This window comes from Chiloscyllium punctatum, chromosome 11 (genome assembly GCF_047496795.1).
Source record: "Chiloscyllium punctatum isolate Juve2018m chromosome 11, sChiPun1.3, whole genome shotgun sequence".
Taxonomy (NCBI): Eukaryota; Metazoa; Chordata; class Chondrichthyes; order Orectolobiformes; family Hemiscylliidae; genus Chiloscyllium; species Chiloscyllium punctatum.
The window spans coordinates 97,017,049-97,043,974 of NC_092749.1; the positions used below are offsets into that span (position 1 = coordinate 97,017,049).

Genomic DNA, 26,926 nt, shown 5'->3' on the forward strand with positions numbered 1-26,926 from the left:
GATTGAGGGTGATTTTAGTGATTTGGATCAGAAATTGGCTAGTTGAAAGAAGTTAGAGGGTGGTGGTTGATGGGAAATATTCATCCTGGAGTTCAGTTACGAGTGGGGTATCGCAAAGATCTGTTTTGGCTCCATTGTTGTTTTGTCACTTTATATAAAATGACCTGGATGTGGGCATAGAAGGATGGCTTAGTAAATTTGTGGATGACAGTTCGGTCGGTAGAGTTGTGGATAGTGAAGAAGAATGTTGTAGGTTACAGAGACATAGATAAGCTGCAGAGCTGGGCTGAGAGGTGGCAAATGGAGTTTAATACAGAAAAGTGTGAGGTGATTCACTCTGGAAGGAGTAACAGGAATGCAGGGTACTAAGCTAATGGTAAGATTCTTGGTAGTGTAGATGAGCAGAGAGATTGGTATCCAGGTAATAGATACTTGAAAGTTGCCACCCATGTTGTTAAAAAGGTGCGTTAGCTTTTATTGGTAGAAGGATTGAATCTTGGAATAATGAGATCATGCTGCAGCTGTACAAAACTCTGGTGTGGCCATATTTGGATTAGATTAGATTAGATTACTTAGTGTGGAAACAGGCCCTTCGGCCCAACAAGTCCACACCGCCCCACCGAAGCGCAACCCACCCATACCCCTACATTTACCCCTTACCTAACACTACGGGCAATTTAGCATGGCCAGTTCACCTGACCTGCACATCTTTGGACTGTGGGAGGAAACCCACGCAGAGACTGGGAGAATGTGCAAACTCCACACAGTCAGTCGCCTGAGGCGGGAATTGAACCTGGGTCTCTGGCACTGTGAGGCAGCAGTGCTAACCACTGTGCCACCATGCTGCCCACATTTGGAGTATTGTGTACAGTTCTGGCCACTGCATTATAGGAAGGATGTGGAAGCTTTGGAAAGAATTCGGAGGAGATTTACTAGGATGTTGCCTGGTATGGAGGGAAGGTCTTCTGGAGAAAGGCTGAGGGACTTAAGGCTGCTTTTGTTAGAGGAAGGTTGAGAGGTGACTTAATTGAAACATATGACAATTAGGGGAGAGAGAAGTTGGAGAGTGAAGCCTTTTTCCTCCGATTTGCGATGGCTAGCACAAGGGGTCATAGCTTTTAATTGAGGGGTGATAGATATAGGATAGATGTCAGAGGTAGTTTCTTTAATCAGTAGTAGGGGTGTGGAACACTGTCTGCAACTGTAGTAGACTCACCAACTTTAAGGGCATTTAAATGGTCATTGGATAGGCATATGGATGAGAGTGGAATAGTGTAGGTTAGATGGGCTTCAGATTCGTTCCACAGGTCAGCACAACATAGAGGCTGTAAGGGCCTGTACTGTGCTGCAATGTTCTACACACCTCTGGAGCAGGTGGGACTTGAATTCAGGCCTCCTGGTACAAGGATAGGAACACTACCAATGTGTCATGAGGGCTCACTTGTTTTTAACTGTAATCCTGATTTGTTTAGTACAATTGATTATTAGAAGTGGAATAGCAAACTAATGATGTGGAACTGGAGTCACATAGCAGACCAGGTAGAGATGATTGGCTTCTGACCCATTGGTCACTTTGCTGTTAACATCCAGCATTTTTAAACTTTTCTGGCTATAAAACCTGTTTTCTAGATTACTGATCCAGTTCTTTATTGTTACAGTTGTGTAACCAATGTACTGACTTTCTCGGCCTGGCATCTACTCAATGCTGCATACTGACACTGATCAGGAAGTCTGTTGGTAAGGACTTTCTGAAATGTATCTCACTACTTTCTGATATGGCATGTTTAGAACATTGACAAGTGCACATCAGTAGAATGTTTGATAGACAAAAATAAAGGAATGTATTTCTCAGTGTTGAGACTAGCATTCAGAAAACTGCGTTATAGAATACAAACGGCACATTACCCATGTGTAGCCTGTACATTGGCCTCATTTCAAGATCTTTTCTATGTTCAGTATCTTGAAGATACTTTTCCTGAAGTATTGCTTCACTGATGTTGACTGGTCTCATTATTCCCTGTTAGCCATGTCATCTTTGTTTCAATGCTGCAGGCACTAATTGAAATAGTTTCCAGATGTAATGCTGAATATCTCTGGTACTTGTAATACTGAAAAGTGAAAGCCTCATTGTGTGTATTTTTTTAAAGTGACTTCCTGAAAGAATTACTACATAGTATGCAATGCAAAGAAATAATTAATCTGTCTAATTAATAAAAGCACTTTATGGAGTAATATAATAGTATTGACCGCTTATGGGAAGTAGGAACAAGGTATTGCTGAAAGCAGGAAAATGAAGAACAAAGGGTTGTAGATGCTAGCTTTAGAACAGAGTGCAGAAGAAATAGATATCTCAGCAGAACAAGAAAGTGTGAAACTGTTTGTTTGCATTTATGCAAAGTGGGGCTCTGGATTGATTTTAAATGGCCCGTTTCAAACGGTAAACAAAATTATTGATATTTATGAACAAGAGATAATAGCCAGGATCCCAGGAAAACATCCAACTTTTTGAATGAATCCCTTGGTTTTGCTGAGCTAATGAGGGTACATTGGGTTTAGTGTCATCTGAGGGAATAGCTAACACTTTTCTTTCAGAGCTAAATGGTGATGTGGCTTTGCAGTCACAGACTGGGCTAAGCAGATATTGTTTCTGAAGTTTGTTTTTGTGCTACATTCCAGTAGCACCATGGTTCTTTCTGATACCAGTTTTCTTGGTAAATTGTTGAAATTTGAACTCTCCTTTTTTAGAATGTTACACCCAGCTCTTGGTTTATTAGTCCAATTACTAATTACATTTACTATCTCTTCCTAAATTTAATCATTTTGGTTCACAAAGTGGGAGGATGTCACTGGCCAAAGGGTGACTGAAGACCATGTATCTGTATTTTATGGGATGTGAGTGTTACAGGCAAGGCTTGTATTCATTTACCTGGTCACCCCACCCCCCACCCCACCATTGCCTTTTTTAAGGTGGTGATAGACGAGTTTCATGAACTACTACAATCTGTGCTAACGGAACTGAGAGGTAGCAATTTTAAGTTTTTTTTTGATCCAATAATACAATTTCAAGTCCAGTTGGTATGTCACTTGGAGAATTTACTGGTGTTCCGATGGCCTTCTCTTTTTCGGTAGTAGAGGCTGTGGATTTGGAAGATGTCGTTGTAATGATGCATCTTGTAGCTGGTGTGCTTTTTAATTAATGGGATACAACTCAAAAGGGCTGCTTGGAGCATCTTGAATGTAGGAGCTGCCCTTTATTCTGGAAAGGGGAGATTATGTCACAAATGACATGTTCCTTGGAGTTGGTGAGACTCTTTGAGGACTCAAATAGACCACTAATCACAATACAGTCTCTGACACTGGCTACAAGAACAGATCTATGTGACTGGTTCATGAAGTTTTTGGTTAATTGTGACCCTTGACTGCTGGCTGGCATGAACACTGAATGTGCAGGGAAGATAGTTAGGCAATCCCTTCATTGGGAATTGATGGTTGCTCTTTTGATTGTGCAGAGTGATTTTTCTTGTTCATTAGCCCAAGTGCAAGTGTTGTCTGAGTTGTACATGTGCTTTCTAAACAATTTGTCTGTCTGGATGAAATTTGGGTGTCTTTTTGCCCTTGTTCTAATTAAATAAGACAGCAAGGTTTTAGATGTTTAAAATAAAATTTTTTCTCATACTTTCAATTCATGTCACCTACTTCATCTAATGAATGCATGCTTAAAGATTGGATACAGGTAAAGACTACATTTAATTCATACTTTATTTTATAATTTCCCACATGGCAGGCCTGTAACTTCTTTGGATTTGGTGATTTTTGAAAGTTGAAGTGGGGATCTTGTGAATCCTGTTTTCTTAAGATCCGGTTGTGAAGTTCTTTGTCAAAGAAGACTGACTCTTGTGTAAACCTTTTTAAAATTAGAACAGGTACTTTTCAATAACTTGCAGTGAGATTGTCTGCCAACTGCTTCTGATGGATTTGCTAGGTCCTGTCATATGGCTGTAAAATTTGAAGCCCCAACCATCTAGTTTACATGGGTGAGGCCATTGTAATACAACAGAAAGTTGATGGTGGCAGTTGAGTTTGATCTTTATTTTTTCCAGTCTGAAAAGGGGCTTAGTAACTCAATCCTCTTCTTTGTGCTGGGCCATTCCTAATGTCCCCTTCCACAGGTGACTATGAAGTGTCAATATTTAATTGGATATTCATTTGACTTTTTGAGCTGCTATCTTAACAGCTTTGTTGTTTGCCTCCAATTTTTAAGTATTGACTGAAGGTTCACCATATTTCATATCTGTACATGTTTGCGTTAGTACAGTCTGTCAATGAACTTTCCCTCTACTGACCTAATGTTGAAGGGATAGACATTTTAAGCAGGATGTTTCTGTTTTCACTGAGGAACCCATGCAATAATATCCTAAGGCTGAAGATGATTGACTCCCAAAATGATCATCTTTTGTGCTGAGGCATGATGTGCAGGGGCTTGGTGCAACCACACTTGGAATACTGTGTACGGTTTTGGCCTCTTTTTTTTGAGGGAAGGATTTTATGGCTAAGGAGGGAATGCAAGAAAAGTTTGCCAATCTGTTTCCTGGAATGGTGGGACCAATTAGTGAAAAGAAACTGGATTGGTTAGAACTGTAGTCATTGGAGTTGTGGGGAATGAAGGGTATCTCCTACAAATGTTTAAAATTCAAACAGATAAAAGCAAGAAGGATTTTCTGGACAACTGTGGAGTCCAGATCCAGGGTCACAGTCCTAGGACATAGGGTAGCTAATTTAGGACTGATGACAAGAAACTTCTTTACCCAAAGACTGGTGAGCCTGCCACAAAGCAGTTGCAACCAAAATAGTTTTCAAGAGATTGATACCTTTAACACCAATGAACAGCATGAGGAGAAAATGGGAACAAGGTATTGAGTTGAATGATCAACCAGGATCAAATTGAATGATAAAACAGGCATGTTGGGGCAAATGGCCTACAGCTGGTTCTATGGCTCCAGTCAGTAGAAATACCCTATTTCTTGATTCTGATTAACTTTAATTTTTCTGGAGGTTTTTTTGGAAGCCATGCTCAATAAACTGTCACACTTTCCTTTGGCAAACAGCTCTTTCATTATATTTTGTGAGGGCTGTAGTGAGTTCAGAGGTAACTGGCCCATGAAGAACTGAAACTGAGTATCAGACCGAGGTGAGGCTGTCCTGCCTCTGACAGCATGTACTGAGAAAAATGAATGAGAATTAGCAGGAGCATTTGAACTTTCTATCACAAGCTTTATATAACTAACCTTTTTTAAACAAGGTTTGCTGCAAGGTGCCTTGGAGACTTCCAGAATCGGGATATTGATACTGGACTTGATCACTAGCTAAAACAGAAATTGCTGGAAAAGCTCAGCAAGTCTGGCAGCACTTGTGAAGAGAAATGAGTTAACATTTTGGGTCAACCCAGATAACTGACTAGTTGAACTCGATTGAACAGGCACCATTCCCACACTGTTCAGAAGCAAAATGGAACATACCTTGAAGCAATCTAATACTAAGTAAACCTCCCTGAGAATACATTACTCCCATTTCTGATCAAATGTAATCCTTTGAACCTGAAGTCCTTCCTGCTGCACCATCTTTCCAACCACGCATCCATCTGCTACATCCTCCCTCCTTTTCCTACACTGCATTGGAGTAATCCAGAGACTTGTGTCATGCATTTCAATTTCCTGCCTAATGTCAGCTGGATCTGTCTGTCCTCTTTTTTTTTCCACCCCTGCACTGCCAACATCATTGGTCCTGACCCTGGATCATGAACTTGACCACCAACCACCCCTGCCCCCACTTGGCAGTCATTCCATGACATTTTCTGGAATGCAGCTACAAAACTAGCTAGCTCAGTCAACAAGCTTTTTCATCCCAGTCATTACCAGGATTGGATTTATCTGTTTTGAGTGTAGGACATACTTGAGCAGTTTTTGCTTTTCTTTGTCATATGTTTGTAGCTGCTGGTGTTGCACAGGCCTTCAATACTATCGTTGGGTGCTGTCAGGACCCACAGTCTTTGCAATATGCATATGGAATGAATATAATAAGTATAGTAGCTGTTAGCTTTACAAACAAATACCTAAAAATTAAGTTGTCTGTGTAACCATTTTGTGGTTGGATCTTGGAAACATTCCTTGTGGCAGACCTCCACTGCAGGAAATTGATCTAGGATTCAAGGGATAGATAATGTAGACCAGCAAATGATCGGATGAACCAGAAGCTGCAGCCTGTGCTTTGAACTTTGTAGGGAGAGTAAATTTACCATTAACTGGGAAAATTTATTGCTGACTGAAATAGTCAATGGAACAAAAATATGGAGGAGTTACTATATTCATAAAAACTAGATTTAATTCAAAATCTTGAAAAATAGTTAGAGATGAGTGCAGCAGGTTCCAATGTTGGAATTGACTTTTGTGTTTACTGTAAACTAATAAAAGATGTTGATTAGCCAACAACTTCATTGTTGTCATAACCAACAAGCTTATGGGTGAGTTGAATGGAGTGTGCTCGCTTTGTGTAGCAATACCTATAAATTTGGAATGTAGGGAGGTGTTATGGATGGAAAATACTGCTTATTTTCCTATTAAACTTAGTGTACGAGTGGTGTCCTGCTGTGAATGGAAATACAGGCAAGGAAATCAGGAACATGACCGGACAAGCACTGTTCTGATTACAATTGCAGATGCCTGACACCTTGCACGCACAGCAGCCAGATGAAAGCTTTCAGTTGGATGATACTTAGCTTCTTTTGTAACAAGTTGTGAAACTCCCTGACTGGATCATATCCTCTGTTTTGGCTTCCCCGAAGGTGGTGCACTGAGTCAGCTGTTCACTGCAGGATGCTGAGCTTACTCGTGTTCAGTCCTGTGGCTTGTAGGACCCATTTATTTCTGTTTAGAAGGTTGTATGCCTAATGTGGGACATATAGTGTAAATATTAAGACTAATACAGCTGTATTGAGGCATTGAAGAGTGGAACATTTGCAATAACAATTTGTTTTGTCTGAAATCTGTAATATTAAAATTGATGTTTTGTAACAGGCTTTTATAAGCTTAGTAAAGAAGAACCAGGGGTTATTGACCTAATGCTTGTACTGAAGATGATCCCATACAGGAGTGTACTTTTAAAGATTCAGCATATGAAACTTTTCTGTACTTATGGCTGATTTATTTTCCTGCATTGTGTTCGGATTTGCATGCAAATCGACTCGTGAATAGACTCTAGAACAGAACCTGTTTCCAACCCAGGAATTGCCTGTATTCTAATGTAGAAATTTTTAATTTGCCTACCTGTACAGCTTTGTTTCAGATTTTATTCTTCCAATTTCCTACTCAAGTCTTTGCTCTTTGAATTTTTAATATAGACTCCTTTTAATTTAGTAATTAATCGCAATGTGACTGACTGCAAAGACCCATGTTATTCTGGAGCCATCACCAATGAATAAATTATAGAATTTAAAGACTAGTCTAATAGTGACCATGAAACTGTCACAAATCCATCTGGTTTACTTGAGGAAAATCTGGTATCCCTCCCTAGTTCAGTTTACATGTCACTCCAGATCTATCGCAATGCATTGACTCCTAACTTGCCCTCTAAAATGGCCTAGAAAACAATTGTATCAAGCTATTTCAAAGACATGACAGAAATTTTTTAACTGGATGGACCACCTGGCATCTACCAAAGCATGACAAACTATGACAAACATTGCTCTCTTGAACCTGCAAAGTCCTCACATCTTTGCAAATTAACTTTGTAAATGGGCATTGCTGGCTGGACCAGCATTTATTGCCACTCTTTAATTGCACTTGATGGTGGTGAACTGCCTTGTATTTCATGTAGCAAGGGATTGAATGTGATCTGATGTGAAATGGTGGTTATATATTCCAAGTCTAAATGGTGGGCTTTGAGGTGGTGGTCCCCTTCTACTTCAAGATGGTAGTGATTGTGTGCACTTGTCTAAGGAACCTTGGTGAATTTCTACAGTGATCGCTTAGGTGGTATACCCTGCAAGTACTGATAATAGTGGTAAAAGAAACAAATGGCACCACATCCACAAACTATTAGATTGGCTGACTGCTTTATCCTCGATGGTGTTGAGCATCTTGTAGTATTTGGTGCTGCATTTGCCCAGCCATACGGGGAGTATTCCAGCACATTCCTGACTTCTACCTTGTTTTGTAGATGGACAGGTTTGGGAGTCCAGAGATGAATTACAATGCAGGACCTCAGCCTCTGGCCTGCTTTGTAGCCATGCTGTTTTATACGGCTAGTCCAGTTTAATTTCTGGTTAATAACCTCCAGGATATTGATAGTGAGGATTCAGTAATAATAATGCCATTTGAATGTCAGCGGGTATTGGTTAGATTAAATAGCTAGCAATGCTCACATCCTGATCTTTGTTCTAAAAATAAATGTGTTAATTGCAGGTATGGTGGGTATTTTCCCTTTTTTAACATGCACTGTTCTGAAGTACTTCTAAACTTGGAAATGTGGTTCATGTGGTAAAGTCTAGATGCTGTTAACCCACCAGTCCACTTCTGCTGAGATTTTTTTTTCCTTTTCTTTACTATTGTCAAAGATTTACATAGTACCTTTCACAATCCCTCGATGTTCCCAAAAAAGGCTGTTTAATGGTCAAAATATATTGGAAGCATAGTGGTTTCTGAAATGCAAGAAATTTGCACATAACCATGAGCTCGCAAACAAATTTAGTAACGATCATGTAATCTGTTAGTCGCTGAATAAAGCAGAAATGTTGGCAGTATCTGTGGAAAGCAGAACAATTTAATATTGTCAGGTGATTGATTCCAGAACTGAAATGTACTCCTCATCTTGTGATGAAAGTTCAATGGATTATTATTTGGAAATTTGGGTTCTAATGCAGACACAACCATATTGCTCTAATTTTGTGAAGAAAGGAAATTGGTTGCATAGCAACAGGGTACCTTACTGCAGGGAGAGGGGTTGTGGGGGGGGGTTGCGGCAGCAAATGAAGGTATAGTGCTAACTCAGCAAGAAATTTCAAAAGTGGAAACAGGGTATCTTTTTACTGTTTGACTATCTGTGCTGTTGAGAGTAATAGGGTTGAATCTTGTGCACTCAAACTGTTCTAGCTAGTTCGTTCAGCATATTAGTTCATTCTTTTTCCTTATGTAATAAAGCTTTGTGCAAATGATTAAAGTACATTGTTAGCTCATGTCCACTGGCTGTTTGCTAAGGTAGCCAAACTGCAAAATTAAAACTTGTGGTTTATCAAACCAGTTTTCACCCTGGAAACCAACTGATCAATGTTACCATCAACTGGGAGCATCAAGCTTCACTTTTGTTTCAGCATCTTGGTACAGAAGCATAATACTGCAAAAAGAATACTCTTGTCCTTAAATAGGGCCATGGTATTTAGCGTTACTGTTCAGGAAAAATACACTGAACCAAGGACCAAAAGTGCTTTTCAATTAGTGAGTAAAGTTTCACTTGGGATTCATTTGGTAACATTGGGGTTATTAGCACGTCCTACTCTGCTCTTGTAATACTTGTAAATTATTACCTCAACTGTACTATTGTATGCATAACTATTTTGGTTGAGAGATGCAAATACTAGCTTCATCTTTTTGTCCATGCATAGCGTTCCTTTCCCACAAACTTCTGCCTATGTAAATTGGTCAGAATAGATGATTTACCTCTTGAATGGAGTAAATGTAACCTGAACAGTAGACTAAGCAATGAGTTATTCAGGTTGGCTTCAGTTCTGAGCTTGTGCAAAGCTGCCTTTTAAACTGTATGTCTGTGGATGAATTATTTGAATTGACCTATCTAAAAGCAGCTTAGCACATCACTTGTCTGTCCTTATCATTTTGATTTTTTTTTTAACATGATTAGCCCAAAGCATTATGCTGATGAGTCTCATACCTTTCTTAACTCTATCAACATGCCCTGCTTTCTCAAGCCTCCTGTATGTTTGTCTGTCCACTTCTTTTCAACTTGTCTGTAATGCTCACCTTGACCAGACCCTATGGTAGCAAGTTCAGCATTCCTACCACTGAGTTTCTTGAGTTTCCTGTTTTCTTTCTGTAACTATTTTATTGAAGGCAGTTAATTTTTGTTTTTCCCACCAATAGATTTGAGTGCTTTCTTTCAAAACCTAACTTAATTTTAAAGACCTCTACTAGAGCTTTCCTCAATTCCAGTTTTATTCTTGTAAAGACATGTTTTTGCAACGATTTGTCTTTTTTTAAGTGACAACCAGAACAGAACACTTTGACACTTTTTCACCACAATGAGTGTGATGCAAGCTTACCATTTGTTCTACATTTGTTTTTGTTACAATCCCTCCAATCCAAATGTCTGCTTTGTCTTTAAGGTTTTACTAACCTGTGTCACTTTTTTGATTTTTGTTTAATGTAATTCCAATCCCTTTAGCTTCTCTATCTTATTTTGCATTTTGAGTAATGTGGTCAAACGAGAAGGGCTGAAGGTCACCTGCTGTGGTTGTTCTACAATCTTTAATTCTTGCTAACATCTGATTTAACACTTTCTGTTAATTCACTTGATTTTTCTATTATGTAACTGTAACTGTAGCTGCCAATTTTGTACAATATTTCCACAAATCTAAGTGTGACAATCAGATAATCTAGTTGATTGGATATATACTGGCCAGGACACCAGTGTGAGCTTCCTTCCTGGTTGTCTTTGTGCCAGGGATCTATTTCACACCCACCTGTGAGGGTGGCCAATGTTTGTTTAATATCTCTGAAAAATGGCACCCCGATATGTACATTATACCTTCAGTACTGCAAACTAGCCTAAACTGAATGGGACTTGCCTCTGTCAGAAAGTTACTGATTTCAAGAGTGCTATCACAAGGTTGATGCAAGATTCCAGGTATAGTTTTAGGGGTTTTTTTGTCACCAGGATGTTTGGACCATGTTTAAGAAGCCACTCCTTTTTCTATCTCTTCAGGTTCTGCTTGTGAATTCTGTCAAGATGCCAGGTAAGGCCCTGGAAGGGATAGAGGCCACTTCCAAAAGTGAAGGTTGGTATGTTTGTGTTTTAATTTTGTAAGCATTAGTAAATTTCTTTTAAAATGACTTAGATGTAGAACGTAAGTCTTTGAGTGACTCTGCTCCAGTATTTTGCAGTTATTTACAATTGGAGTTGTGCCAGAACTGTTTCCTAGTTTAAATCGTCACTCTTGCTCAGACTTTAAAGTTATGCATTAACATGCATTATAGATGCTAAACACTGCAATTTGTGTTGGTGACTGGATGTTTTGAGGTAGTGGATAAGCTGCTGATTAAAATGGTCTATTTTAGCCTTGGATGATGTCCAGATTCTGCCCTGAAATTTCAAGATGGTTAGTTAGTCTTAGAAAGTTGTAAATAGATCCAGTAAATTTGTACTTTTGATATGCCTATTTGAAATGCTGTCAGATATAATTTGAGCTGAGTTGCTTACAGTTGCCATAATTTTAATAATTTAATGAGCCAGTTTTAACATTTTAGATTCCCTACAGTATGGAAACAGGCCCTTTTGGCCCATCAAGTCCACACTAACCCTCCGAAGAGTAACCCACCCAGACCCATTCCCCTACATTTACCCCTGACAAATGCACCTACCATTATCGGCAATTTTGCATGGCCAAGTGACCTGACCTGCACATCTTTGGTTTCCTCCCACAATCCAAAGTATCAGAGGAAACCCATGCAGATGCAGGGAAAATGTGCAAACTCCACACAATCACCCGAGGTGGGAATTGAACATGGGTCCCTGGTGCTGTGAGGCAATAGTGCTACCCACTGAGCCACTGTGCCACCCCTATTTTAAGTGAACAGATTTGATTTTTCTGACTAGTTCTCTTTGGACATGCTTTATGATGAAACTTATTTTCTCTCCCAATAAATCATTGGTTCTGGTCGTGCTTTCTAAGGAATCAGGCAGAAGTGGGTACTGCAGATGCAGGAGATTAGAGTCAAGATTAGAGTAGTGGTGGAAAAGCACAGCAGGTCAGGCAGCAGGAAAATCAATGTTTTGGGTAAAAACCCTTCAGGGATCCTGATAAAAGGCTTTTGCTGGAAATGTCAATTTTTCCTGCTCCTCAGATGCTGCCTGACCTGCTGTGCTTTTCCAGCACCCTTCTCCGGAATCAGTCCAGGCAACCTCCATCAGAGGTTGAAAGTTTCAATTTCTGTTTCTCAATCTTTTTAGACCCTAGTTCACACATTTCAGTTGCCAAGATGGTTTCTTTAGGCAAAAAAAAATTAAGCCAGTGGTTCACTTGATCTGTTGTTTTGAGAGAACACAAAATATTTGAGAATGGAATATTTGTGGGGATTGGAATGGATGATTGGATGCTTTTTTAAATGCAAAGAAAGATATAGGGCAGCAGATTGGGATTTGTTTTGGATTTCTATTGCAATATACTAGCATAGGCATAATGGACTAAATGGTTTGTCATAGGGAGAAAATGAGGTCTGCAGATACTGGAGATCAGAGTCAAGTGTGTGTTGCCGGAAAAGCACAGCAGGTCAGGCAGCATCCGAGGAGCAGGAGAGTCAACGTTTCGGTCCAGAGCCCTTCATCAGGAATGTTGTCATACTGTGTATCCCTGGTTTTTAAACTTGCTGTACTGCCTTTCAGAATGTGTTGTTGAGAAAATATTTTCTCACTTGCTCTCTTTCCATTTATCTCCTTTTTTTTTCCCCCTTTTTCTTCTAACTTGAACAGCTAACATGGAATTGAAAGAGCCATTTGCAATCCTTGTTCTAAGGCTGCTGTGGACACCTAAGTAGCATTTTATAACTTACTTGCTTTCATTTTTTTTGGGGCAAGTTCTGTACAAAGGATTTGCAATAAAACTTAATCAAAGGAGTTTGGAGCTGAATATGGCATTTGAGCAAGAAATTGGATTTTAAAATTTGAAAATTGTAAGTTTTATGCCAAATGAGGAGGATGGTGGTGGAGTGTTGTCTCGGTGCCTGGATTATTATTACTTCTAAACTACAAAAATGATTTTCAAAGGTCATGTAGTTTTTCCATTTCTAATCTTTCTTCAGCCCACTGTTAAGGGCCACTTTCCCTCCAGCGATGACAATGAACAAGTTGTTTTCTTCCTTTTCCACATTAATCTAACAGCTCCTGCAGTCACCTTGTTAATTCCAACTTTTTTTATTTGCAGATTTTTGAGGGGAAGAGGGAGTGGGGTAAAAAGAATATTTATATTCTGACTGAGGGATTTGAACATATTTGAGGATTTGCCAGTGCAGATCATGGCACAATTGCCCAATAACATGGCTTTTACATGATGGCCCCATCCATGATCATGTACTTAATAATCAATTAGCCATCAAACTACAGCTATTTGTGGATGTTAAATGACATTACTCCATTCCGAGTGTTTTAAAACACAACCACATGTATCTATGAAATAGGGCCTGCTTAATAGATTTTAGACATGATTCACTGAATGAAATGTATTCTCTGCAGTTGATGAAAGGGAAACATAGTAGCTAATTTGTTAGTATTGAACAAAGTGAATCAAAAATTCCATTTGTTGATAGCATGAGATATGGAGGATTTCAAACCTGATTATGGAATCTTTAATGTCCAGGCTGAATGGTGGATTAAGCTGGCTTAGAGTCATAGGGGTGTACAGCATGGATACAGACCCTTCGGTCCAATCCGTCCATGCCGAGCAGATATCCAACCCAATCTAGTCGCACCTGCCGGCACCCAGCCCATATCCCTCCAAACCCCTTCCTATTCCTATACCTATCCAAATGCCTCTTAAATGTTGCAGTTGTACCAGCCCCCACCACTTCCTCTGGCAGCTCATTCCATACACGTACCACCCTCTGCATGAAAAAGTTGCCCCTTGGGTCTCTTTTATATCTTTTCCCACTCACCCTAAACCTATGCCTGCTAGTTCAGGACTTCCCCACCCCAGGGAAAAGACTTTGTCTATTTATCCTATCCATGCCCATCATCATTTTGTAAACCTCTATAAGGTCACCCCTCAGCCTCTGACGCTCAGGGAAAACAGCCCCAGCCTGTTCAGCCTCTTCCCCCAACCCTGGCAACATCCTTGTCAATCTTTTCTGAACCCTTTCAAGTTTCACAACATCTTTCTGATAGGAAGGAGACCAGAATTGCACGCAATACTCCAACAGTGGCTTCACCAATGTCCCGTACAGTCCCAACACCTGTACTCACATACTCTGACCAATAAAAGAAAGCATAACAAATGCCACCTTCACTATCCTATCTACCTGCAATTCCTTTCAAGGAGCTATGAACCTGCACTCCAAGGTATCTTTGTTCAGCAACACTCCCAAGGACCTTACCATTAAGTGTATAAGTCCTGCTAAGATTTGCTTCCCCAAAATGCAGCACCTTGCATTTATCTGAATTAAACTCCATCTGCCACTTCTTGCCTATTGGCCCATCTGGTCCAGATCCTGTTGTAATCTGTGGCTACCTTCTTCGCTGTCCACTACACCTCCAATTTTGGTGTCATCTGCAAACTTTACCCTTATGCTTGCATCCAAATGCTTTATGTACATGACAAAAAGTAGAGGATCCAGCAAAGATCCTTGTGGCACTCCACTGGTCACAGGCCTCCAGTCTGAAAAACAACCCTCCTCCACCACTACCCTCTAACTTCTCTCTTTGAGCCAGTTCTGTATCCACATGGCTAGTTCTCCCTGTATTCCATGAGATCTAACATTGCTAACCAGTCTCCCATGGGGAATCTTGTCGAACGCCTTACTGAAGTCCATATAGATCACATCTACTGCTCTGCCCTCATCGATCCTCTGTGTTACTACTTAAAAAAACTCAATCAAGTTTATGAGACATGATTTCCCACGCACAAAGCCATGTTGACTATCCCTACTCAGTCCTTGCCTTTCCAAATACATGTACACCTTGTCCCTCAAGATTCCCTCCAACAACTTGCCCACCACTGACCTCAGGCTCACCGGCTATAGTTCCTTGGCTTGTCCATACCACCCTTCTTAAACAGTGGCATCACGTTAGCCAACCTCCAGTCTTCCGGCACCTCATCCGTGACTATCAATGATACAAATATCTCAGCAAGAGGCCCAGCAATCACTTCTCTTGCTTCCCAGAGTTCTAGAGTACTGATCAGGTCCTGGGGATGTATCCACCTTTATGTGTTTCAAGACATCCAGCACTTCCTCCTCTGTAATATGGACACTTATCAGTTTCCATCTAATGAAGTGGTTAGATTCTGTCTGTGTCTGTTCACCTCCACCCCTGTGGTGCTATGTTCTTCTTTTGACACTCTCCCATAAAGGCTTGCCTTGTTTGTGAAGAAGGGGCATTTGTTAACTTTCAGTGATTCTTGCTTCCTGCTTCCATGGATGAAGGTAGCATATCGGAGCAACTATAAAGCTTAGTTCTAGCACCAGTGCTGGTTTTGGATTACACTTGGGAGGGAATTGTGATTTGTCAAAGTAACAAAATTTATTGTTTGGATCATGGCGTCAAGTTACTATATCTCCAGTTTCAAGCTACTGTGTTAAATCTAGTTCTGAGCCTTTCCTTGGACTGTATGGATTCCAACATATACTTTGTCTTTGAGTCTCTCTCAAATTCAAAAGGGATTGGTCAGGGGTGAGAAGAATCATTGAATCTCTACAGTGAGTAAGAGGCCACTTGGCCTATTGAGTCTGCACTAACCTTTGCCTGACAATCCAGAGTACCAGACTAATGGCCTGGACACATGAGTTTGAATCCTGTAATGGTCTAAATGTGAATTCAATAAAATCTGGGTTAAAAGGTAGTCAGGTGGTGATCCTAGTGTTTAGTGAACCAGATGTTTATTGTATTACCCTTTTTTAGGTCAGATCAGGTAAAATGGTTTTTAATCTTTGTATAAATCCAGACCCACAACAATATTGCTGACTTTTGGCTACCCTCTGAAATAACTTTGCAAACAACTCCATTCAAGGGCAGTTAGGGTTTGGTAATAAATGCCATCCTAGCCAGTGATGCTTGCCAACTAAATCCCACGAATGAATTTAAAAACAAATCTTCCCATAGTGGAACCCTCCTTCGATGCTTCACTGGAGTGCCATTCTGGAATGTGTTTGTCCCAGAGTGAAACTTGCTTCTATGCTTCAAGGTCACTGGGAGCACTCTGAAGCCTACAGGCTACTAGTCTCCTGGCGAGTCTTTCAGGAGAAGTTTGCCGAAGACATTCCTTTGTTTCCATCTATCAGGAAGTGAGTTCAGGTTTCTTGGAAGCAATGAGACCTTGATTTGGCTACAAGATGATAACATAACAGTAAACCATTGGACTAGTCCCAAGCATTAGCTTGAACCTCTGGATAAGAGTTCACATCCCAACATGACACATGATGGAACTTTACTTTTTTTAACACAGACAGCCAGACTAACCAGCCTTTCTCCTCTTCTATTGCAACACAGTATAGTTTAAAACGTACAACGAATCTTCAAAATTGATCCTAGTGGTCCCTAACCAGACTTCAAATCATCAATTCTTGATGCTAGTTTGTGGCTTAAACAAAAGATTTGGATTACTTTAAGGACCAGACCTGAATGTCTTAAAATATTTTAAGGTATCCTAGAACCTAACTTTTTCTCTATTTTTAAAAGCAAATGTAAACTGCTGTGTTCTAGCTGCAATTTGACTGGTCAAACTACTTTATGTTAAGCAAAACATTATGTTAAGCAAAACAATTTATTCAAACACTAAAATTATAGCAAAAGAAATAAACTTTAACTCCATTGAAAAACTTAACAGAATAATAGATACAGTAAATATTACTAATTAACTGTTCTAAAAAGTACCATCGTGTAAATGTACCCCTTGGCAAAAAGGCAAATTCAGAAAACTAATTGGATTTTTCAGGCAATCCAGCAGCCTAGGAAGAGAACACCACCACCCCCCCCCCCCCCTCACCCACCCCCCCCCCCCCCCCCTCACACCCCCCCCCCCCCCCCTCACACCCCCCCCCCCCCTCCCCCTCACACCCCCCCCCCCCCCCCCCCCCAAAACATTTGGCTGTAATCAAGAGGTAGAAATAGCTTCCACTTCAGGCTCCCCACAGCAACTGCTGAAAGCTAGCTAAAATTATTAGACCTTGACCACACCCATTCGGGCTGCTCTTACTGATGCAACTTTTTTTTAAAAAGGACCTCAATGTTGTTTACCTTGCACTGCTTGGAACCTGTTCCCCCAATTTCTCTGTCAAAGAAACCAGGACCAAACGCTCATCTTCAAGCCACAGCAGCATGTGTATTATTAAACTGCTGGCTTGACCTATGCTATGAAACAAAACTTTTTTTTTTGTGTGAATGGGACCGAAACACAAACTTACTTGAAATAAATAAAACTGGCCTGTGTTTAGTTTTTTAACATGTGATTCTACAGATTATAGATGATTTCTTGATTTAATTCTGAAATCAATCAGGGTCACCTGAGTTCACTCTGATAAAGACAGTAATACTTAACTTTCTACTCTGAACCTCCAAGAACTGATAAGGGAGGTTAGGCAGGCAGTTTCTGATGTTTGTGCTGTAGAACCAACGGTCAGGTTCAGTTTTCACAGAAAACGCCATCCAAAACCCAGTTGAAACACTGAACACACCCTGACAGATTGACTGTCTCCTCCACATGGTCCCTGTTACCATTCAACATCTAGCAACTGCTGCAGCATAATGTCCAGCTTGCTGGAACCAATTCCCAAGCATTGACCTTGCTCAATAACCAATGTCTGCAATCTGTTTTAAATATTAATACTCTTTATTGATTATATGGCAGTTTGTAGGATTCCACCTTAAATTAACCTTAAGGCCTGGTCTCAAGCACAAGCTTGTTTGTTCTTTTTCACTTTAAGACTAGCTGTTCCCCATTGTACAAAAGTTGAGACTAGGCATCAATAACTGCTTCTGGATTAGTGGTGCTGGAAGAGCACAGCAGTTCAGGCAGCATCCAAGTAGCTTCGAAATCGACGTTTCGGGCAAAAGCCCTTCATCAGGAATAAAGGCAGTGAGCCTGAAGCGTGGAGAGATGAGCTAGAGGAGGGTGGGGGTGGGGAGAAAGCATAGAATACAGTGGGGGAGGGGATGAAGGTGATAGGTCAAGGAGTGGATAGGTGGAAAAGAAGATAGGCAGGTAGGACAAGTCTGGACAAGTTATGGGGACAGTTACTGTTTCCAAGTTCCAAGTTTGGAATGAGGGTGAGGTGGGGGAAGGGGAAATGAGGAAACTGTTGAAGTCTACATTGATGCCCTGGGGTTGAAGTGTTCCGAGGCGGAAGATGAAGCGTTCTTCCTCCAGGCGTCTGGTGGTGAGGGAGTGGTGGTGAAGGAGGCCCAGGACCTCCATGTCCTCGGCAGAGTGGGAGGGGGAGTTGAAATGTTGGGCCACGGGGCGGTTTGGTTGATTGGTGCGGGTGTCCCGGAGATGTTCCCTAAAGCGCTTTGCTAGGAGGCGCCCAGTCTTCCCAATGTAGAGGAGACCGCATCGGGAGCAACGGATACGATAAATGATATTAGTGGATGTGCAAGTAAAACTTTGGATGTGGAATGCTTCTTTAGGGCCTTGGATAGAGGTGAGGGAGGAGGTGTGGGCGTAGGTTTTACAGTTCCTGCAGTGGCAGGGGAAAGTGCCAGGATTGGAGGGTGGGTCGTTTGGGGGCGTGGACATGACCAGATAGTCGCGGAGGGAACGGTCTTTGCGGAAGGCGGAAAGAGGTGGGGAGGGAAATATATCCCTTCAATAACTGCTGGCTACCAGTGGCAGCAGAACTCTATTCAACCACAAAATATAACACTTCCCATTCTACCCTTACCATAGGAGCAGGCCTGTATCAATGAAAAGGCATTGCTAGGAACAGCACCAGGCACATCTTAAAAATGGGACTATTTGCACACCGAACACAGGAAACACCAAGCTAAACACACTCAACCAACATACCATGACCATAAAACATAAGAGCATTCAGCCCATTTGAGCCTGTTCCACATTTGATCATGCTGATATATTTTTTTAATCCCATTCTCCTACCTTTTTCACTGTAACCCTTGATTCCCTTTAATCCCCAAGAACCTATTTATCTGTCCTAAACACACTCCATGACCTTGGCCTTAACAGGTGCTGTTCCATAGATTAACCACCCTTTAGGTGTAGAGATTCATCCTCGTTTCAGTTCCTTCACTGAGGCTATGCCCTCTGGTCCTAGTCTGAATGGAAAGATCTTCTCCAATCTACTCCGTGTAGGCTTCTCTGTATACTGAATCTTTTTCTCAACACCCCTGCGCCAGCCTTTAACATCAAGTACACACCCAGAGTCCGCAATCGCTCCACATATGGAAACTACCTTTTTTGTGAAAAGACTTATTAGACAAACCAAAGGCTTAGCATTGCAAGTCTACCCTTCATGTTACAAATGTGAAGTGATCCTTACAGGTTGGTGAATCTTAGTAGTCCAAAGTACAAAACTAACAATTGAAGCAACTGCAAGAACACCTAAACGTAATAAGACCACATGGAAGGTATGGCTTTTTATTTGGATATAGCAAGGAAATGACTAGCCTTTCAGTTTTAAAAGGCAATAGTAGAAAAATTATTTATTGGCAGAGGCAGTACACCAAATGAAAGGCTAAGGCAACTCAAGAGCTGCAGGTTGGCCCAAACTGAATCTTCAACTTGAAACTATTTGTTACAAGATTGACAATCTGGTATCCCACCAGTCATGATTTACACGCCCAAATCTAACAATATCACAAAGCCATTGAGAACAAGCTTCTTGCCATCCATCTCATGGAAGCTATTAATGTCAAATGGTTAAAAGTACTTGTGCAACTTAATGATCTGTTCTTTAGACTGGCGACTGTTATTGGCACTGGCCTGGTCAATCTGGCCATCCGAATACTGTTGTATTTTTTAAAAAAAATCAGAAGCCATGAAGAAATCTAAATTATAAAATTCTCACCAGAAACAGTTCATCAATTCCCCTTGTTGGAGTGTAAACATAATCATCTGTTTTGGATGCCCTATCTGGCATTGTAGATACTTGGGTCAGCAATTCTGGGTACACCATTATATTGTCACCTCACTAGTCACAATCTGTCGAACCAGTCAATTGTTAGAACTGTGATATAAACTGCAGCAGACTACTTGAAAACTACTTGCAGATCTGAATATGAAAGAATGGTAAATCTGAGTTAATAGGGACAATTTCTCAGTACTTGGGTTGAGTAAGAAAGTAAAATTCAAGAATAGGTTACTGAGCAAATGGCTCGGAATGAATCTAAACTTGCAAATATGGAGATATCTTTTTGAGATCTCTTAGCTTACATTTCTCAGCTCTCCAGATGAATTATATTACCAATCTAATGAAAAATGTAACATTCTGTTGAAAGACCTGGAACAACACTCTCCTTAAACAGATCAGGCTCTGGAAGAGAAATTCTAGAAACTTTGCTTTGAATCCAAAGTGATGCTGGGGACATGACAGACTCGCAAAAAGTAGCTCCCACACCAATGAGTGGCAAACCACTCAAGACTGCTGACATTTATTTATTTCTGAAATTAGTGATGTTCCAGTGAGGGAACACCAAGCAGAACCTAGAAACCAAATTACCCTATGATGCAGTAAATGGGAGAGATGCAGGCTTCCAAACAAAAGTTAACTCTACAGACAGCAAAGTCTGACCACACTCCACTTGGCTGTGGAGATCAAGGGAACACAAGACAAATCGGCATGAGATCTGGGTATTTGATGAACTATTTGCATGATAGAGACTGACTCACTTGCTATTATAAATAGTTTAACTTCCCTTTTTGTGGAAAGGAGGGGTATGTTGTGTATGTACTTTTCTTTTTGCATTTAGCTGACTTGTCATTTTTCAGGACCGCAGATGCTATTTGTGAATGTAAGCTTGCAACTGCACCTATCCAATCCATCTGACACTGCAGGCAGCATATACTGAAATCAGTTGATCTGCTATAATGCTAGTTTCAAACTTTGGGGATTGACTAGAATAGGATAGTAATCAAGGGATTAGTTTTATTAGACCAACATCATTTAACACCAAGCATCAAATATTATTTGCTTCAATCCACAAGACATCAATAAATAGTTGGAGGTACTGGATTGTGCACAAGTTGAGGCCTGTCTGCATTTCCGCAATAATACTGAAGACTTGTGCTTCAGAATTAGAGGTGTACCAAGGCAGCTGTTCTTATTCTTCAACATTTGCATCTACCTGGTTACGTGGAAAATCCCTGAAGAACATACTTTCTACAATGCACAAATCCATCATGGCCAAATACAACCTTATTTGTCTACTTGAAGTGATGGAAGGGGTTACCAATAGGTTATTACTGAGCAATAGCTGTCAACTGACATTCTGTTTAGGTTCTGCCGGGGCGCCTCCACTCCTGGCTCATTCACCATCTTTGTTTACAAAGATGTAATATCAGCAAAACATTTGACCAAATGCAACGTCAAGGAGCCCCAGCTAAACTGGAGTCTGTGGGAATGTGGGCGGAGTTAAAAAAAATTTAAATTCTCATCTTGCCTAGCACAGTGGAAGATTAGTTGTGGTGTGTTTTAATGTAAAAAAAAATTCATTCATCTTAGTCCCTGGGCATCAATGCACAATGAGCATTTGACATCCCTTGGCCCCACAAGCCTCTGCTTTTATCAAGAACTTCCTTTCACCATGTGGGGGTGTTCACTGACTAGTCAATGATATTCTATCTTAACTCCTTAGATATTGAAGTAGTGCAAGTCCAACTCTTGTTATGTTTGGACAATATATTTTATTTAGTTTTGGGAGCTAAATTATGTGGCCTGAATGTTACTTGCTGATGTCAGGCAGTGACCATCTCCAAGAACCAATTTAATCGCCTTACTAACATTCAGTGGATTTTGTGTCCTTGAATCCTCCATGTCCTGGGAGATACCATTGCCAGAAATTGAACTGGTCTAGCGATACTGTGTCTACAAGTGTAGCCCAAAAGCTGGGAAATGAATAACTCTCCTCCTTACTCTCCAAGGCCTGACCATCTACAAACTGCAAATCAATATGATTGCATACCCTCTATTTGCCTAAATTACAGAATCACAAGTTTTACAATGCAAAAGGAGGCTATTCATGCTTGCATTGGCTCTTCAAATGAGCATCATTATCTAAATGTCAGTTTCCTCGTCTTCAGTGCTGCCCCGCCCCCCAACCATACACTTGTTTTTAATCTAAATAATCATCCAAAACCTTCTAATACCTCTTTTGAATGTGCCTCCACCTACTTCCATGCAGTATGTTCCATATCCGACCTACTTAGAATCATTGAGATACAGCATGGAAACAGACTTAGGTCTGACTCCTCCATGCCAACCAGATATTCTAACCTAATCTAGTCTCATTTGCCAGCACTTGGCCCTGTATAACCATCTAGATGCCTTTCAAATGCTGTAATTGTACCAGCCTCCACCATATCCTGTGGTAGCTTATTCCATACATGCACCAACCCTCTGTGAAAAAGTAGCCCCTTTGGTCCCTTTTTTAAATTTTTCTCTCTCCTGTTTTCCCCCCACCCTAAACCTCTCATTCAGGACTCCCTAAACTCAGGGAAAAGACCTTGTCTATTTATCCTATCCATGCCCTTCGTAATTTTATAAATCTCTATAAAGTCATCCCTCAGCCTCCGACCATCCAGGTAAAACAGCCCCAACCTATTCAGCCTCTCCCTATAGCTCAAATCCTCCAATCCTGGCAACATCCTTGTAATTATTTTCTGAATCCTTCCAATTTTCACAAAATCTTTCCAACAGGAAGGGGACCAGAAGTGCCCACAATGTCCTGTACAGCTGCAACATGACTTCCCAAATCCCGGACTCAATGCTTTGACCAATAAAGGAAAGCATATCAAACGCTGCCTCCACTAACCTACCTAATTGCGACTTCACTTTCAAGGAGCTATGAACCTGCACTCCAAGGTCTCTTTGTTCAGCAACACTCCCTCTGACCTTACCATTAAGTGTATAAGTCCTGCTATTATTTGCTTTTCCAAAATACAGCACCTAGCATTTATCTAAATTAAACTCCATTTGCCACTCGTCAGCCCATTGGATCATCTGATCAAGATCCCGTTGTAATCGGAGGTACTCTTCTTCGCTGTCCACCCTACTTCCAATTTTGGTGTCATCTGCAAACTTACTACCAATACCTCCTATGTTCACATCCAAATCATTTATGTAAATGACAAAGCACCAATCCTTGTGACACACCACTGATCACAGGCCTCTAGTCTGAAAGACAACCCTTCACCACCACCCTCTGTCTTCTATCCAGATGACTAGTTCTCCTGTATTCCCAGAGATCTAGCCTTGCTAACCAGCCTACCCTGAGGAATGTTGTCAAATGCCTAACTGAAGTCCATATGGATCACATCCACTGCTCTGCCCTTATCAATCCTCTTTGAATTTTTTGAACAAGTAACAATCAAGTTTGAGAGACATGATTTCCCACACACACAGCCATGCTGACTATCCCCAATCAGTCCTTGCCTTTCCAAATACATGAACATCCTGTCCCTCAGGATTCCCTCCAACAACCTGCCCACCACCAATGTCAGGCTTACTGGTCTATAGTTCCCTGGCTTTTCCTTAACAATTTAAATAGTGGGGACCACGTTAGACAACCTCCAGTCTTCTGGCACCTCACCTGTGACTATCGATGATACAACTGTCTCGGCCAGGGGCCCAACAATCACTTCCCTAGCATCCCACAGAGTTCTAGGGTACACCTGATCAGTACCTGGGATTTATCCACTTCTATATGTTTTAAGACATCCAATACCACCTCTGTAATATGGACACTTTTCAAGATGCCACCATCTATTTTCCCCCACATTTGAGATCTTCTGTGTCCTTTTCCACAGTAAACACTGGTGCAAAATGTGTTTAGTATCTCCCTATCTCATGTGGTTACATACATGTGGCCTTGCTGATATTTAAGAAATCCTATTCTTTCCCTAGTTACCCTTTTGACCTTAATGTATTTATAGAATCCCTTTGGATTCTCCTTAACCCTATTTGCCAAAGTTATCTCATGTCCCCTTTTTGCCCTCCTGATTTCCCTCTTGTATACTCCTACTGCCTTTTATACTCTAAGAATTCACTTGATCTCTGCTATCTATATATCTGACATATGCTTCCTTCTTATTCTTAATCAAAACCTCAATTTTTCTGGTCATCCAGCATTCCCTACATTGACCAGCCTTGCCTTTCACCTGAATAGGAATATACTGTCTCTGGACTCTCATTATCTCATTTTTGAAGGCTTTCCATTCTCCAGCTGTTGCTTTACCTGCAAACATCTGCCCCCCCCCCCCCCCCCCCCCCCCCCCCCCCCCCCCGCAATTAGTATTAGACAAGAACTTTCAAAAGCTATCAAAATTGGCCTTCCTCCAGATCAGAACTTTTTGATCTGGTCTATCTTTTTAAATCACTGTTTTAAACCTAGTAGAATTATGATTGCTGGCCCCAAAGTGCTCCCTCACTGACACCTCAGTCACCTGCCCTGCCTTATTTCCCAAGGGTAGGTCAAGTTTTGCCCTTTCTCTAGGAGGTATCCATATAACTGAATCAAAGTGTCTTGTACACACTTAACAAATTCCTCTCCATCTGAACCCTTAACACTATTGCAGTCTCAGTCTATGTTTGGAAAGTTAAAATCCCTTACTATAACCACTCTATTATGCTTACTGAGATCTCTTTACAATTTTGTTTCCCAATTTCCCACTGTCTACCTGCCGAGTGCTAGTTTCCTTTTTTGTTTGCATGTCACTTTAAATCTGGCATTTCCCTTTCTTTTTATGACCACAAATGGATTCTGCCTAGCTACTCTTTTTCCTCATGATTTTGAAAACCTGTATCAAATCTCATCTCACCTCCTTTCTGTCCAAGGAGAACAGTCTCAACTTCAATCTGTCTTCATAGCGGAGGTTTCTTGTTCCTGGAACCATTCTTGTAAGTTGCTCCTGTACAGTCTAATGCATTCATAGCTAAGCTGAGTGGCACACACAACTGTATATACATACTCCAGCTGATGTCTAACCAGTATAACTTAAAACAGGAGAGCAGAGGACATCAAATTAAACGAATCCCCTCTGCCTGCACTTGGTCCATATCCATCCATTCCTTGCATGGTCATGTGTTTATGTCAAAGTTCCTTCAATGCCTTTGTTGTATCTGCCTTCACCACCATCTGAGCATCACGTTCTGGAGTCCTTTTACTGTAAAGGAAAAAAGAAACCAGCTCCTCACATCTCCTCCTTTAAACTCCCCTCTGCACCCCCCCCGCCCAAAAAACCTTGAATGCACATTCCCTACTTTCAGACATTCCAACTCTTCGGGATTGGGGGAGGAAAGATTCTAACGGTCAATCCTATCACTGCATCTCATAATTTTATAGACTTCTATCCAGTCTCCCCTCAGCCTCCACAGCTCCAGAGAACACCATATGATTTTTCCTAGCCTCTCTTTTTATAGTTCATACCTGTTTAATCCAGGCAGCATCTTGATAAGGCACCCTCTCCAAAGCATCCATATATTCCTTGTAATGTGGCGATCAGAATTGAATGCAATACTGTGTGTAGAAAGTGAGGACTGGAGATCAGAGTCCCAAGTGAGGTGCTGGAAAAGCACAGCAGGTCAGGAAGCATCCGAGGAGCAGGAGAATCGAATCGATGTTATCTGTCCATTTATACATCCAGGTCCCTCTGTTCCTGCACCCGCTTTTAGAATTGTACCCTCTCTCTATTATACTGTCTTTCAATGTTCTTCCTTCCAAACTATATCACTTGTAGTATCAATGCATTTTAAAAAATAACTTTATTTTATTCAGCTTTTAGCTATATTTTTGTACTTGTTCACTAGCTTTCATGATGCAGAAAGATTTTCACATCTGTGCTAGACAGTTTCCCATTTTTCTGGCCATTTCATAGAATGGTTTATTTCATCCTCCCACATTAATACTTTGTTTGACTTTTTAAAGTTCCTGTTTTGATAGTTATCCAATTGATATTACTTCTGTTCTCTTCCCCGCCCCCCCCCACCCGCCTTTTGTTTCCCCCTAGTACTTATTCAAGTCACTTCAATTTTTATTGAATCTGCTCTACCATTCTCTCTCATTTTGTTTTTTTGACAATCTCATTTTCAGAATGGGTGGGTCAGTTGGTAGTTTTACTGCCTCCTGAATCTTGTGGATCCTGCTGACAGTCATTAAGGAGAAATTTGAGAACCCAGCAACCTACTGATGCAAGCTCCAAAAGTTTTCGCTTTTATAAAAAAAAATTTAAGAATTAAACAAACAACCTTTGGTACAAATAGTGATAAACCATATAGTGTAATGACCACTCATTTCTTTTCCCCACTCTTTTTTTTCTCTCAGCTTCTGGAATTCCCCATCTGGGCGGCACGGTGGCACAGTGGTTAGCACTGCTGCGCCTCAGCGCCAGAGACCTGGGTTCAATTCCCGCCTCAGGCGACTCTCTGTGTGGAGTTTGCACATTCTCCCCGTGTCTGCGTGGGTTTCCTCCGGGTGCTCCGGTTTCCTCCCACAGTCCAAAGATGTGCAGGTCAGGTGAATTGGCCATGCTAAATTGCCCGTAGTGTTAGGTAAGGGGTAGATGTAGGGGTATGGGTGGGTTGCGCTTCGGCGGGGCGGTGTGGACTTGTTGGGCCGAAGGGCCTGTTTCCACACTGTAAGTAATCTAATCTCAGTGTCACAGCTATTCTCCGAGGTATTACATGTTTACAGGAATCACTCCTATCCTTGCTGTTTGGCCAAATAGCTCTCCAACCTTCATTTAAAACCTCATGACAATAGATATCTCGCT

At 41.0% G+C, this 26,926-nt stretch overlaps 1 protein-coding gene across 1 annotated transcript in view; it reads left to right on the top strand.

Moving 5' to 3' along the window:
• LOC140483239 (pleckstrin homology domain-containing family G member 1-like) overlaps positions 1-26,926 on the top strand; it is a 212,757-nt gene that overhangs the window by 62,497 nt on the left and 123,334 nt on the right. The window contains exon 2 of the mRNA XM_072581337.1: positions 10,987-11,059. Coding sequence (XP_072437438.1) covers positions 11,011-11,059 — 49 coding nt within the window. The 5' untranslated portion in view covers positions 10,987-11,010. The remainder of the gene's footprint in view (positions 1-10,986; positions 11,060-26,926) is intronic.